We start from the raw sequence: 14,646 nt of genomic DNA, 5'->3' as shown, positions 1-14,646 counted from the left end.
TGTACTCGTATTCAATCACTAAGTTTGTCATAACAAAAAAAAAATGTTCAGAGTTCTTGTTATGGAAAGAAAAATCTTAAGACTGCATTTGTTTCCTTTTTCAGTATTTGGAAGCACATCTAAAATTTTTGGCATTTTTTCTGCAAGAAGCCACTCTCTATTTGGGCTGGAATCGTGCCAGGGAGATCTGGGAATGCCTTGTAACTGGCCAGGATGTTTGCGAGTTAGATCGAGAGGTAAGAAATACTCAGAAAGCTGCTGTTAGTGGTTGCAGAGTGAATCTTAGATGTGCTATTCATGAACCTTTATTTGTGGAGATGCATGGAACTTAAGTAGTAAACATTAAGTAATAAGGCATTACATGCTTGCTGTGTAAGCTAATGAAACCACTGTTGTGTTACATGTTTGCTTATGACTGGGATGCTCTTTGAACATTAAACTTGACTGGAAGAGAAATGCCGGTGAGGAGATTAGTTGCAAGTTTATGGATGCTAGCTGGGAAATTACTGCCTGAAAGCTTGCAGGGTCATAAAAGAGATGTTCAGTGATATTTGGGTGCGAGATGAGTGTCAAGATGAAGTGCCCCAATGCTGCAGTACAGCTGGTATAATAAGTAAAGTTAAAATGAGATTTTGAACTTCTTGCTGCAGATCAAACTCTTGTGTGATAAGTTACTATAATATCTGACATAGTTTTATACAGCAGTGACAATCTAAAATACTTGCAATGGCAATGGGGTAAAAATATATCTGCTTTTTGTTCACAGATGTGCTTTGAGTGGTTTACCAAAGGACAACATGATCTAGAGAGTGATGTACAGCAACAGCTCTTCAAAGAGAAAATTCTTAAACTAGAGTCGTATGAAATTACTATGAATGGTATGAAAATTATGTTGGTCAACAGAACTGTTTTTTAAATAAATACCAGTACTTTGCTTTCTAAGTCTTCAAATCAAATATCGAGCAGCTCTGTAAATAAAGGGGTCTTTTTCTATCATTCTGAGTTTTAATAGTTACAGAAGAAAAAGGTCATCTCTTGCATTTGATATGTCTCTTTAAAAAGGATAGAAACTTGTACTGACCTGAATAAAAAGCTTACATCATTTTTCACTTTCAGGTTTTAGTTTATTTAAGACTTTCTTTGAAAATGTGAACCTGTGTGACCATCGACTGAAGAGACAAGGGACTCAGTTGGTGAGTGTTCTGTCAGGTTCATTCTTGTGTACTACTTGTGGCATCTTGAGGAAGGGAGGAGGTTAGACAAGCATTCTGTATCAGCTGTTTGATACGGTCGTGTTTGTGTTAGTATGCAGATTGTCCTTCTAGCATTAATGTTGTTAAATTCTGAAGCTAAAATACTGAAATAACTACGGGAAAAGTTCGGCCATTGATAACAAGAAGCTGGTATGTAGCTTCTAAAATTCTGCACAGGTCTAGTAACAGTCATGAATTCTAGTGTGAATTTCTCTTGCTTCTCCTTGGCAGGAAAATGGATTTTTTTTAATTCTTTACAGGGGACTTAGGCTTATCATAGTCAAGTTCTAGCGTACAGCTTTTTTTTAACTTGTGATCCTTGACTGGTTTTGTTAAATTAATGGTTTTATGTTAAGTAGTTTTCCGTAGGCATTCTAGATCTCTATCACAGAGTTAACTTACTTCAAATGCATTTTTTTTGCCAAGTATTGTAGCAGGTTTTATGATGTTTTATTATGTGGTTAGTTACCACATTGACCTCTGTGAAACAAATTCCATTCCTGATTACATTTTCTCAATGGTTTTGAACTTTAAAATTCTTCACTTGGCTTGACTGGAAGTGCTCTTTGGAACTTCGCCTGTAAACAAATGCTTTGTTTCTAGTATAAGTATGTAAGTTTGCAGCTATTGATGTCACTTTGCAATGTGGCAAGCCTTGGCAACATGTTGGAAAAGAAAATTGTGAAGATTTAATCGATAGGTGCTTTCCCAGCAGATGAAAAACTGTTTTGTTCCCCTGTTTGAACTCAATTTTACTTAAGAAATCCAGTCATGGTTTACTGCTGTTCTTTTTTGCATAGAGTGTAGAAAAACTGGAATTAATAGGAATGGATTTCATTTGGAAGATTGCAATGGAATCACCTGATGAAGAAATTGCAAATGAAGCTATTCAATTGATAATAAATTACAGCTATATTAACCTAACTCCTAGATTGAAAAAGGTAAACGTATTTGTATATGAAAATGCTTTGACATTCAGAGCAATTTGACACTCCGCATGTTAAAATGTATAGTTTGTTGGGTTCTTTCAGTTTATAAGTAATTCCTATGTTTTTGTATTAAGTTCTAAATCATTTGCCTGTTGTATCTGCAGGATTCAGTATCACTGCACAAGAAATTCATTGCTGATTGCTACACACGATTGGAGGTAAAAGGCAAACTTTAATTATTCTTGTACCTATGTCCTCTTCCAGTCTTTTTTATCGTAGGGTTAGAATAATTGACTATGGTAATTCTATTTAAAGAATAAAATAATTCCACAGGCATTTCTTGTCCTTGTAGCTCTCTGGCACATACTAATGGTCTGTTTAAACAACCACTTACGCTCTGCTTCATATTCTAGGCAGCCAGTTCAGCACTCGGTGGTCCAACATTAACACACGCTGTTACAAGAGCTACAAAAATGCTTACAGCAACTGCTATGCCTACAGTAGCAACATCAGTTCAATCTCCTTACAGGTAAGCTTGTCTTCAAAAAGGCAAATATGGCCACGTATGTTTGTTCCCAGCAGCTTCCTGACTGATTTTGAGTGATAATCAAAATTGCTGAGTTACTGTGTTGGCCAGCAATATTTTGTTCAGTGTTCATTTCTCATTATTGGTAGTTGCATATTCTGTCACAATGTAATTTGAGTTCCAAAAATATTTTAACAAAACCTGTGTTTTTAAGAAAAAAAGTATTAAAAAACAATATATATATATATAAATAAAAAAGCTGAAAGCCTGAGTGCTAAAGTTTCCAAAATTGCCATCCTACTGGTCTTGTTTCTGGGGTAACATGTTGGTTTTTATTTGAGAGAGAAAAGGATGTTTTTTCATCCTTCCCTTTAATTTATGCATGCTTAAGCGTGTATAGCTTAAATATATGAGCACGGAGGTGACCTCTGGAAACATGAAGCTTCTTCTGAAGTTCAGTATGTCTCAAGCAGCGTAACGCAAGATTCTTGACCTATTTTCCTAGTTTGTTAAAACTGAATTATTCCCAGTATTAAGGAGCTGCATTTGAAAACAGTTAATCGATGATTGCTATACATGGGCATTGAAAACTAATCTCCAAGACAAGTAATTTATTTTGGATGTTTATTCCTAGGTCAACTAAACTTGTAATAATTGAGAGACTGCTGCTATTGGCAGAGCGTTATGTGATAACAATAGAGGTAAGATAAAAATTTCTTCCTAGGCAAGAATGCAACTTTCAACATTATTAAAAACAGTGAAAGTAACTTAAACCTATGTAACTGTAGTAAATTTGTTAGATGTCATCATAAAAATGTCTTTGTTCTCAAGGATGGTATTTACCATTGTCCTTCTCTTCTGGCAGGACCTTTACTCTGTTCCCCGAACTATTCTACCTCATGGTGCCTCTTTTAATGGACATATTTTAACTCTTAATGTTACATATGAATCTACCAAAGATACCTTCACCATAGAGGTATGTGTGGACAGGTTGTGTGTTCCATGCCATGTTGATCTTGTAGCTACTTGGTCTTTTTGATACTTGGTCTTAATGGAGGCAGCTGTTTTTAAGGACTCAGCTTGTGAAATCTATCTAAAAATGCTAAACGTGTGTGTAAGCCTACAGTAATGGAAGTGTCTGTAGCATAAATGGTTTTGATCATCACTGTAAGGAGGAAAAGTTGTTTCCTTGCTGTTAGTGATAGAGCATTTCTAGTACTGTCACACCCCAGTAGTCTCTTTTATACCTTAATACCTGTACCATCCAAAGCAGGAGAACTTTCTTGAAAGGTTTCTTTTTTGCTGTCAGGATTGAGTTCTTGAGCAGGCATACTGAACAAATGTCATTTAATTTTACAGGCTCATAGCAATGAAACTGTAGGGAGCGTCAGGTGGAAGATAGCAAAGATGTTGAATTCTCCTGTGGATAATATACAGATATTTGCCAATGACAGCCTGGTACGTTAACTAGAATTTTCATTCTGTATAAAAATCGAATCTCTCTTTCAGAACTAAATGATAGATATTTTCTTGCAGCTAACAGTAAATAAAGATCAGAAACTACTCCACCAATTGGGCTTCTCTGATGAACAAATCCTTACAGTAAAAACATCAGGAAGCGGGACGCCATCAGGGAGCTCAGCCGATTCCTCAACCACTTCCAGCAACAGCAGTGGTGTATTTAGTTCATCCTATGCAATGGAACAGGTACAGCAAAGTAGCCTGAAAACTGCCCTTGGATTTGAAGGGGATGCAGTAGCAAGGGGGTAGTAGGGCAGTACACAGCTTGGGTGGTGGAATAGATACAGGAAGCTGGGACAGAAGCTTTTTCCATCAGCTTCATTATCTAGTCCTTAGAAGCCTAGATTTCCTTTCCAACAGCAATTGAAACAAAGTATTTAAATGCACAATTGTCTTACACATTTGGATTTGATTTTAAAACCTATTTCATCACTTAAGTACCAAGCAGGCTACACTAATCTCTGTTAAATCCTGGAACAAGTGACTCCTGACTTAATTTTGAGGTTACATACTTGACTGGAGCAGAGATTTCCAGATTTTCACTGTTAATAAAGCTGCAGTATGAAAATAAACCAGAAAGTATAAACTAGCATATTCAGACCACTCCTAGTCTGCTTTGTTATGTGAATGTTAAATAATAGTTGATGTTATTAAAAGGGAAATGGGGTAATAGCAAAATTCAAATGTTGTCTCAATCTGGAAGGTAGATGGGATTTCACAGAGCCAGGATGACATCTGGGTCAGTTGCTTCGATGAAGAGTTCTATTAAATTACAACAGAGTGGGGAGAAAAAAAAAATACCTTGTGTATTTTTTGTTTAATTTTCAGGAGAAATCCCTCCCTGGAGTAGTCATGGCTCTCGTGTGTAATGTGTTTGATATGCTTTACCAGCTTGCCAATCTAGAGGAGCCAAGGTAAGCAAGCTAAGTGGTTATCAAATATTGAAGAAATGCTCGTGTTGCAAAGCTCAAATAGCTGCTTATTTTATAGTGTATAAGTATTCACCTGGCCACAGTGTGGCTGAGCCCTCTTTTGCTTAAGTAATTTCTGATAACTTTTCAGAATAACGCTGCGAGTGAGAAAACTTCTGCTTTTAATTCCTACTGACCCAGCTATTCAAGAGGCACTTGATCAGCTTGATTCCCTGGGAAGGAAGGTATGGATTAAACAGTACCAAATGCTGGTGAGCTTAACAAAAAGGGTTTTACTAGCAGATTTCTTAAGTTATCTGTATAATGACGATCTTTGGGTTTGAAGCTACTGCAAAACAATGCTCATCTTAACGGTTAATGACTTATTTCTGAGCATTTGGAGATGAAAGGGTTATTATAGGGATTATATGAGATAATATAATGTTGCCAATTATAACAAACTGCAGTAGTCTAAAAATATCTTTTTTTGTGACTTATTCCTCCTAGAAAACACTGCTCTCAGAATCAAGTTCTCAGTCTTCAAAATCCCCCTCCTTGTCTTCAAAACACCAACATCAGCCCAGTGCTAGTTCAATACTAGAAAGTCTTTTCAGATCTTTTGCTCCAGGCATGTCCACCTTTAGAGTACTCTACAATCTAGAGGTAAGAAAACAAATTTTCTTCTTTCATACTTGTGTTTCTGAGTGCTAAGGTTTAAATAGATCAAATTTTCTTGGGCAGGAGGCCTCAAGTTCACCATGACGCTATGGAAAATGCACGTGTCGAGTCGTAGCCTGCTTTTCTGTATACAGTAAATTCCCTGTAACAGAAGGGGTAAAAAAAAAAATCCACTTTAGAGACTTTACTGTGAAGCCACACCTCTCTTGTGATTGCAAGGTGGAAGGAGTATTTTAATTTATGTGGAGAGAAGCAGAGAAATGTTGAAATCCTTACTGCTTAGGTGCAATTCCTGCCTGAATCTCCAGATATTTAATGAATTTTTTATCATATAAAAATGTTGGTCCTCCTAAAAATGAAAGGGAGTAGTTGTTTAGTTTAATTGTTTCTACTCAAATCCTTTTGAAAGGTTGATTATTTTAAGGGAGAATAATACTAGAGATTCAGAGGGAGCTGGCAAAAAGAATGCTAATTTTCCTTCTACATAAGTCTACCATATTCTGTCTGTAGAGGCTAAGGAGGAATATTTCTTGAAGCATTCAGCTGTGAAGAATTTTCACTATCCAAATGCGCAGGGCTTTTACCCAGGAGCTTCTGGCCTGTTTTAACTGTGCATGCAAAGTGAGTGGAATGCATACAATTTTTTTTAACCCTAAGTATTCTCCTGAGTAAGTTCTTTATCCAGAAGTCTAAAACACTGGGTTGGACACTGTAGAAAGGTTCTTCCCAAGAGCTCAGTGCATGGATTTTAAAGAGAATAAGAGGGTTCAGTTGATGGTGTTCTTATGTCACGTTAATCTGCACACTCTAGAAACTGGGCAGTTTCTAGCTAAGCTCACAGATCGCACCCTTAATAAGGACACATTACAAATGCAGTCTGACCAATATGAAGATGCAGGATCATTGCTAGCAGCTTCAAAAGCAGTGGACAAAGTTACTGTTCTGTCCTTCTCAGCGTGTGCCAAGACTGCTGTAGGAATTTTGTTATAGTTGCCTTCCTTTGGACTTCTGCAGTCTTAACATTCGCTCTTGATCATCCTACGCTCTGACATCCCATCGCAGTGGTAGGGTTCCTCTTTTTTCTGTCAAGCTGGAATAAAATATATTTGTCTCTAAAATGTGTTGACAAGTTCTACAACTGAAAGCAAATGGCTTAACATATCACAGCAAAGATATTTTGTTGAACTGGCAGGCTATCTTACAGTGTGACAAGATGGCTATCTGCTTGTATGCCAGAGAAAATAATGAAAGCAAGCAATAAATTGCTTGTTTTTCTGGCAAGGAATAAGTAGTAGTAAATTGGATTAGATGTGTAGAACTTATGAGGGGACTTGCTCCTCAAATCCAGTCAAGCCAGTTGGAAGATGAGTATTGTCAGAAAAAGATGGCATGGTGTTTTATTCCCCCAGCTGGTAACCTGTTCAAACACTAGGAAACCAGTCTGGAGCATTGGGGTAACTGCTTTCTGAAGAATGTGCACAGCAAATTTTAGAGCATGTGACAGATGAAAACTGTCTCAGAGGTTCAGTGTTAGATCATGCAATGTTGTAATAAGGTTTCATACCTGGAACTCTGTAAACCATGTTTCTGTTATGTGGACATGGAAATGATATATTCTGTTTTTCCATGTGCAGCATTGTTGGCTGTACATGCTGAAGGGACTCCTCAAGAAAGCAAATAACTCCTATATTTTTTTCTATTTATTTTGGTTTTAAAAAGAGTGAAATGGATTATAAATGTACCAACAGAGACTGCAGAATTCTACATCCATATTTCCGAGTGTAATTGGATTCTGTGAAGTTCAGTGCTGACTTAAAACAAGAGGGATGATGCAGAGGTGAAGTTCACAAGGGCTCTAGAATTATGTGGACCATCTTTAAAAAAAAAAAAAAGAGAAAATTATAATTAATTGTGTTTCAGAAGACATGAGTTAATAAGCCATCACTAGGGTGTTTTATTGACTGCTGTCAAGTGAAAATCTAGAAAGGAGAAGGATTTGTGCTTTTAAGGAGTTCCTTCTGAGCCTGAAGACAAATTTCACAGGCTAGACTATGTACTTTATCCTCTTAGTAAGTAAACAGCAGTGGAAAATAAAATGCCCTTTGATACAGGATAAATATCTGTAATAGTCTTTGTTGTCCTGGATATTTTTAGTATGATTTCTCTTTACAAACTAGAGCTTCATATAGAGCTGCATTGTTAATTCCATTAGTAGTGGATTTTTTTCTATTATAGTTTTGACCTTCAGCACTAAAGGAATACTAAGATTTATGTGTGGATACTTTATTTTAGGTACTGAGCTCCAAGCTGATGCCAACTGCAGATGATGAAATGGCAAGAAACTGTGCCAAGTCTTTCTGTGAAAATTTCCTCAGAGCAGGAGGTTTGAGGTTAGATTTCAAAATCTTGACTCTATTTGTAACACTTCATTTAGCTAGCTGTTCTCTGTGGTTCTGCTTTCCATGCTGTAGGTTTTGAGCTGCGTTTTTTTTTTTTTTAGAGGAAAAGTCTATCCAAAGCTATCCTTTCATTTGTGAGGGTCTGGTAAGATACCGTAGCTACCATAGTAATGTAATGGAGTATATCATGTTAACACCAAAATAAAGATAGGCGCAGCTAAGCCTATGGAGTGCAGCTTACACAGAGGTAGTTAAATGCTAACTATTGAAATACCATTCTTTCAGTTCAAATTCGTAAGTGGCTACATTACAGGTGCTATGTCCTGCAGATACACCAGCAGACAGTTTTTAGCAAAGCGTGGATTGTGTATTGGGAACCAAATTAAATTCGACCATTCAACCAAAATCCAGACGCTACAGATATGGTACAGTCATTTGGAAGACCTGGCAAAACTGCTTCTAATTGTGTCAAAATTGTCAAGTATGTGTTGCTCTTAAATTTCTGTACCCCGTAGATCCTGAAGCATTTACCAGCAGGAACAGAAATCTCCGATCTATAAATGCAGGAGGGGAAAATTTAGTCTCCAAAGCTGCCAGTTTGGCAGTTTTAATTGGCATTCAATCGAGTGAATAGGAGGAGGGAAGGATGGGGATAAATTAATTGCACACCTCTTTCCTAATGTAAAATGCTTTCAAACAGAGCCTGTATTATTGATTTGTTTTTAAGTTTGGTGGTGAATGTGATGCAGAGAGACTCCATCCCATCAGAAGTAGACTATGAAACCAGACAGGGAGTCTATTCCATCTGCCTGCAACTTGCAAGGTAAGTAATTGCTACTCATTAGATTAAGTGCTACTTTCTTGGCTCTTGGAGCGTGCCTTGTAATACTTAAGTTTGAAATAGAACTCAAAGTATCAGTTATTCACTTGCTGTGAACATTTAAAAATAAGCCTGATATTTCTGCTCTGTGAATGTAGGTTCTTGCTTGTTGGCCAGACAATGCCTACCTTACTGGATGAGGATTTCATTAAAGATGGGGTAGAAGCATTGTCCTCACGCCCCTTCCGTAATGTCAGCCGGCAAGGAAGTAGGCAGATGTCCATTTGTGGAACACCTGAGAAGTCATCCTATCGACAGCTCTCTGTGTCTGATAGATCCTCCATTAGGGTAGAAGAAATCATACCAGCAGCAAGAGTTGCCATACAAGTAAGGAAGTGTTTGATAATTTATGGTGATGTAGCAGTGTGATCTCTGGCATCTGTATAACTCCTGGATTTTCAATCAAAAGTCTACTTTCTATACTAGTTCTTGCCCAGGCTTCATTTAAAAGCCTCTGAAAATCCATGTTATCAGTCTCTCTTCCTTACCTTTATCTGGATTTTAACATCTAACTTAAGGCGTCCTTAAGCCTGGTTAGAGAAGAGGAAAAAAAATCCAAATGTGAATTTGACATGATCCAGCAGATACATTCCTCTTATCCCTATGATTAACAAAGCCTGTCAATGCGTCACAGAATTAACACTGTTTCTTATTCCTTCAGACTATGGAGGTGAATGATTTCACTTCCACAGTGGCTTGCTTCATGCGACTTTCTTGGGCGGCTGCTGCAGGACGACTGGACCTTGTAGGAAGTAGTCAGCCAATAAAAGAAAGCAACACTTTATTTCCTGCAGGGATTCGAAACAGACTTAGCAGCTCAGGTGGGTTACTGTGCCTACCATCTTTTAAAACATCTTTATTGAAGAAAGCATTTGGAAGCCATCTTGAGGGATGAAAGTACTTGGTTTATTCTTAATTTAACACCTGTGAAGTGTGAAGCTGAATTGCATAAATCTGAGAAAAATGTTGTATGTTCATATGGCTTTTAGAAAAGACTTAAGTTGCAGATAACTGACCTGAAGATATCTGAAAAAAATGTAATGGATTATAGCACTTGTTCATGTCTTATAACAGGAAGTAATTGCAGTTCAGGAAGTGAAAGTGAGCCAACAGCCCTGCATGCTGGTATCTGTGTGAGACAGCAGTCTGTATCTACCAAAGATGCTTTGATTGCTGGAGAAGCCCTGTCTCTGTTAGTAACCTGCCTTCAGCTACGCAGTCAACAGCTAGGTATGAAATGGATTTCTTGGTATTTGGAGTATAAGTAAGGGGGGCAAAGGCTTTTGAAGATGGTTTAAAAAAAAAAAAAAACACACACATGAGAAACTCCTGAATTTATAAGTTACCTTCTCAGCTCAAGTGAGAAACACAATTTCATTTAAAAAATGCATTTTTTATACCCAGGACTGAACAGTAGGTGGCATGAAACAAGGCATGTGGTACTGTGCCATAGTGAAATGCACTGGGAAAGCTACCTTACTGCCAGCATATAAATATTTGTACTGGCTCTGAAGGATATAATTCTGCACGTGCTGCTGTTTGCACAGCTAATGTTTAGTACTTGAACCTTTGTGTACAAGAAATGTAAACGGTGGTGGTGGTGGAAGGAGAAGGAAAATGCTGTTACGAGGTAGTGCCTGTCTGTGGTGACAGACGGAGATGGAGAAACATGCAAATACTCATTCCTGTCTTTTGGTATTGACAGGAGGGTATTTCATGCAAGTACTATATGGTATTTTAATGTAAGACTGTAACTGAGTGATTTTAAATTATTATTCTAGAAAAGATAACCTCGTATTCTTCTCTTCTAGGATCTTTTTACAATTTGCCTTGTGTTGCTGATTTTATCATTGACATACTGCTTGGATCACCAAGTGCTGAGGTAAGTCTTTCTCTGAAAATTCTTTAATGTTTCAGTGAAATGTGTATATTTTGTTCATTTCATGTGGTCAAAAGTTAAAATTGTTCATTACAAGTATCCAAGTATTATTTGCATAAGTAGCCTTTGTGTAATGGCTAGTAATTCCAGTACTTAGTGCTGTATAACAAATGCTGAAGTATTGCATTCTTTAGGCTTGTGTAATCTATAAGGCACAGACCTGTGCTTTGAATAGTCAGAAAATACTTCAATTTTGGTAAGACAGATGCTATGATACTAGTACTTCCATCTTCTCAACAAGGGGAACAAGGAACTATTGTCTGAAAAGACTTGGGTAAGATCTATTGGACTCTTCTGGACTTTTGAAAAAATCTTCCATATGTCAGAACCCTCCTAAAATTTATTTTTTTCTGATTTGAGATTTTTCTGATTTGAGATTATTCTAGGTATTCAAAAATCTAGAGGCTATTTTCAAGCCACACTTCATTGCATTCCACCTATTTTGTATGAAGTTGTTGCATCTTTTCACCCCTTATCTGAATTGGTAGTCTGTGTTTAATAAAGCATTAGAGCTGTTAGCAGAGGCATGAAAGTGGTTTGCTAAATCCCCATAAATAGAGAAGGCCTGGCTGGTGGGTCTGGAGCTCATGCTCTAGTTTCCATGAGATTTTCAGTGTCTGGGTTTTGTCAGGTTTCTAACCAAACAGAAGTTTATTTTTGGCAGCTATTGAGTAGGGTCTAGTGCTTGACAATGATACTTTTTCAGATTCGTCGTGTTGCCTGTGACCAGTTGTACACCCTTAGTCAGACTGACACATCAACTCACCCAGATGTACAGAAGCCAAACCAGTTTCTCCTGAGTGTGATTCTCAGTGCCCAGCTGCCTCTTTGGTCACCAACCAGCATCATGAGAGGGATTAACCAGAGGTAAGGCAGATGTGTTTACTGAGGAAGGAAACCTATTGCTCTTTTAAATCAGTAGTGCTTTGGAAGCTCTGAGGTGTAAGTGATTAGGACTCTGTTTTTGCAATTCTCTGAAAAGTAGACATGCCTGTCATACCCCAGAAAGTTCAGGAAGTAAGTAAATTAGAGTGAAGTAAAGCTGGATTATTAATGTACAACTCTTCCACTGTGAACTCACACAGTTGTTCTTTAACTTCCTGGAGGTTGTAACTGCTAAATAGGCATTCTCTTTCTAGGACTTTCTAGGATTTTCTTGTGGTAGTCAAAATGAGGCCAGTCCTGAATGAGGTGAAGAGGTGATGGGATGTGTGACAGTAACATTGAATTTTTTTGATAGTATTGTATAGATCCAGAACATAAATTGATGCAGAAGTGCCCAGCTTTTTCAATAATGTCCGAACAACCAACCTCACCTGTTGTCTTGTTTATGTTAACCCTTACACCTGCAAAGACTCAAGTCCTGTTGACATGTCCCTGACTGGCCAAAGACTACTGAATATACCTGTCTAGAAGAATTTCTAGAAGAATCTGAGTAGAGGAGTAACTGTGAAGCTAAAATATGTGTTACCATTTGATATCTAACTGTTATGAGGTGAGGGAAGAAAATGTTAAATGTTACTCCAAAAAAAAAAATTCAGAAGCAATTGTCTTAAAGCTGTAGCACATGCAAAAAGAAGTAATACTGAGACAGCTACAATGCTTGGATTAGATGGACAGAGCACATGGCCCTTAGAGGTAACTGCTTAAACTAAAATTAGAAACTTCTTTCTAAAAAAATCTTCTATTTGTATCTTTTTTAGACTTCTGTCCCAATGTACAGAATACTTTGACCTGAGATGTCAGTTATTGGATGACCTGACATGTAAGTACATTTAGGTTACTGCCCAGATAAACATACTGTTCTGATTGTAACTTCTAGACATGTCTTCCTTCTGTTGAAAAGATGCAGAATGTAGACTTTATGAGGATTAACTCATTGTGACTTGCCAGTGTGCTGGCCATTCTGTGTTGTTAATGCCTGATACGGGCCATTCTCAGTGTTTGGTAACTGCAAGGCAATTATTCTTCTTGGAAAGTGAAATGAGTTCCTTTGCAGAAGGTGCACTTTTTACATATTGTGAGGGAAAATTAGACAATCTGTTAGGCCTTCAGATGGAAGATCAGAGATGAAAAATTATAGTAAGATAATCAAGAGCCTTAAGTTAGGTAGTATAAGTCAGTTTCCCCCATGAGGAGCTATGAAATACCTACCTGTATACTCAGCTTGCAGAGTAAATCTCTGCAGCACCTTCCCCGTAATTAGAATATATAAACATATTACCACTCCACACTGCCTGTACCCACTCAGAGTTCAGTTTGACCTAATTCAAGAAACCTTTCCAAGAATCTATTCCCTTTCCTGGAAAATGCTCTCATTGATTGTTTCCTAGTTGGTAACATAACAGCACATGGGTGGAAGTCCAGTTCAAAAGCTGTCTACTCTTGTTTGAGACCTGCTTGTTTGAGATCCTTTGTATTTAAATTCTACACTTATACATACGTAGAACTGCTGATTTTTTTTTTGGGGGGGGTCCCTTTTTATCTTGTAGCATCAGAAATGGAACAGCTAAAGATAAGCCCAGCTGCCATGTTAGAAGATGAGATCACCTGGCTAGACAACTTTGAACCCAACCGAACAGCTGAGTGTGAGACCAGTGAAGCTGATAACATCTTGTTAGCAGGACACTTAAGGCTCATCAAGACTCTTCTTTCACTTTGTGGAGCAGAGAAGGAAATGGTTGGTAAGTATTTCTTTTCATTCTAAAGTGGCTAGACCAGCATGAATTCTGCACAGTGTTAAAAATTACGTAGAAAATGTTTTGAAGATATAAGTAGAAGATATATCATTAGAAGTGACAGAGCTGAAAGGAATAGCATTGGCAGTTCAGTCCATAATGTGTTCAACAATAGATGTGAATTACTGTGTTACAGGTTCATCTTTGATTAAACCGTTATTGGATGACTTCCTCTTCAGAGCATCCAGGATTATTCTGAACAGCCATTCTCCAGCAGGCAGTGCTGCAATCAGTCAACAAGACTTTCATCCAAAGTAAAAAATTGCTTTTTTTGTTTGTCTTGGGTTTTGTCCAAGTACTCATGAATGTAAATGTGTCACTGGGGCTATAGATGCATGGAGTTCATACCAATGTTGGAGTTTTCTCCAGAGTATACCTTTCCAATTTATATATTTACTACATAAGTGCCCAAATAGTGTTTTTTGTTAGTTTCATATTCTTGGTGTCTTTAACAGGTTTTTTAAGTTAAATAGCTGGCATTTTTATTAACTTGCTGCATTGACTGCATGTGACTTGCTACATCTTAATGTATTGTTCCATTGCTGTTCATCTCAAGCATTCTGTCCTTTGCTTAAATAAAGCCTTTTCTTTGGCCTTCAGAAGAAAGGGCTAGCGTGCTTGATCCATTGAAGAGTTAAGGAAAAGTGTCTTCTACTGGTTTGGCACGCTGTAGGTCTAAGGTCACCACTTCCAAGCAAGGAAGCTGTCTGGTCTAGCTCTTCCAAAGCTCATCTCAGTGTACATGAGTCACTGTGTCTCCATCAGTGTTACAGTAATAGAGAGAATCTGATTGTTAGTCCTCAGAGGTGGAACAAATTGTCTTCTTTTTTTGGGCACCTTACTTCCTTGCTACTGAATGTTAAGCACAAACA

The 14,646-nt window shown here is 37.6% G+C and overlaps 1 protein-coding gene across 3 annotated transcripts in view; it reads left to right on the top strand.

Moving 5' to 3' along the window:
- The window catches only part of USP24 (ubiquitin specific peptidase 24), a 60,387-nt gene that overhangs the window by 26,302 nt on the left and 19,439 nt on the right, over window positions 1–14,646 (top strand). For all 3 annotated transcript variants that reach the window (XM_035333018.1, XM_035333016.1, XM_035333015.1), the window contains 23 exons: window positions 105–236; window positions 767–878; window positions 1,117–1,193; window positions 2,054–2,194; window positions 2,347–2,400; window positions 2,596–2,711; window positions 3,343–3,409; window positions 3,574–3,684; window positions 4,068–4,166; window positions 4,245–4,415; window positions 5,058–5,143; window positions 5,292–5,385; window positions 5,648–5,803; window positions 8,111–8,208; window positions 8,945–9,040; window positions 9,196–9,424; window positions 9,759–9,918; window positions 10,172–10,327; window positions 10,909–10,979; window positions 11,743–11,903; window positions 12,740–12,801; window positions 13,529–13,720; window positions 13,911–14,028. In XM_035333018.1, coding sequence (XP_035188909.1) covers window positions 105–236; window positions 767–878; window positions 1,117–1,193; window positions 2,054–2,194; window positions 2,347–2,400; window positions 2,596–2,711; window positions 3,343–3,409; window positions 3,574–3,684; window positions 4,068–4,166; window positions 4,245–4,415; window positions 5,058–5,143; window positions 5,292–5,385; window positions 5,648–5,803; window positions 8,111–8,208; window positions 8,945–9,040; window positions 9,196–9,424; window positions 9,759–9,918; window positions 10,172–10,327; window positions 10,909–10,979; window positions 11,743–11,903; window positions 12,740–12,801; window positions 13,529–13,720; window positions 13,911–14,028 — 2,759 coding nt within the window. The remainder of the gene's footprint in view (window positions 1–104; window positions 237–766; window positions 879–1,116; window positions 1,194–2,053; window positions 2,195–2,346; window positions 2,401–2,595; window positions 2,712–3,342; window positions 3,410–3,573; window positions 3,685–4,067; window positions 4,167–4,244; window positions 4,416–5,057; window positions 5,144–5,291; window positions 5,386–5,647; window positions 5,804–8,110; window positions 8,209–8,944; window positions 9,041–9,195; window positions 9,425–9,758; window positions 9,919–10,171; window positions 10,328–10,908; window positions 10,980–11,742; window positions 11,904–12,739; window positions 12,802–13,528; window positions 13,721–13,910; window positions 14,029–14,646) is intronic.

The sequence above is a fragment of the Oxyura jamaicensis genome, chromosome 8 (genome assembly GCF_011077185.1).
Source record: "Oxyura jamaicensis isolate SHBP4307 breed ruddy duck chromosome 8, BPBGC_Ojam_1.0, whole genome shotgun sequence".
NCBI classification, from domain to species: domain Eukaryota; kingdom Metazoa; phylum Chordata; class Aves; order Anseriformes; family Anatidae; genus Oxyura; species Oxyura jamaicensis.
Note: the sequence above shows the minus strand (reverse complement) of the source record. Positions and strands in the feature narration are given on the sequence as shown.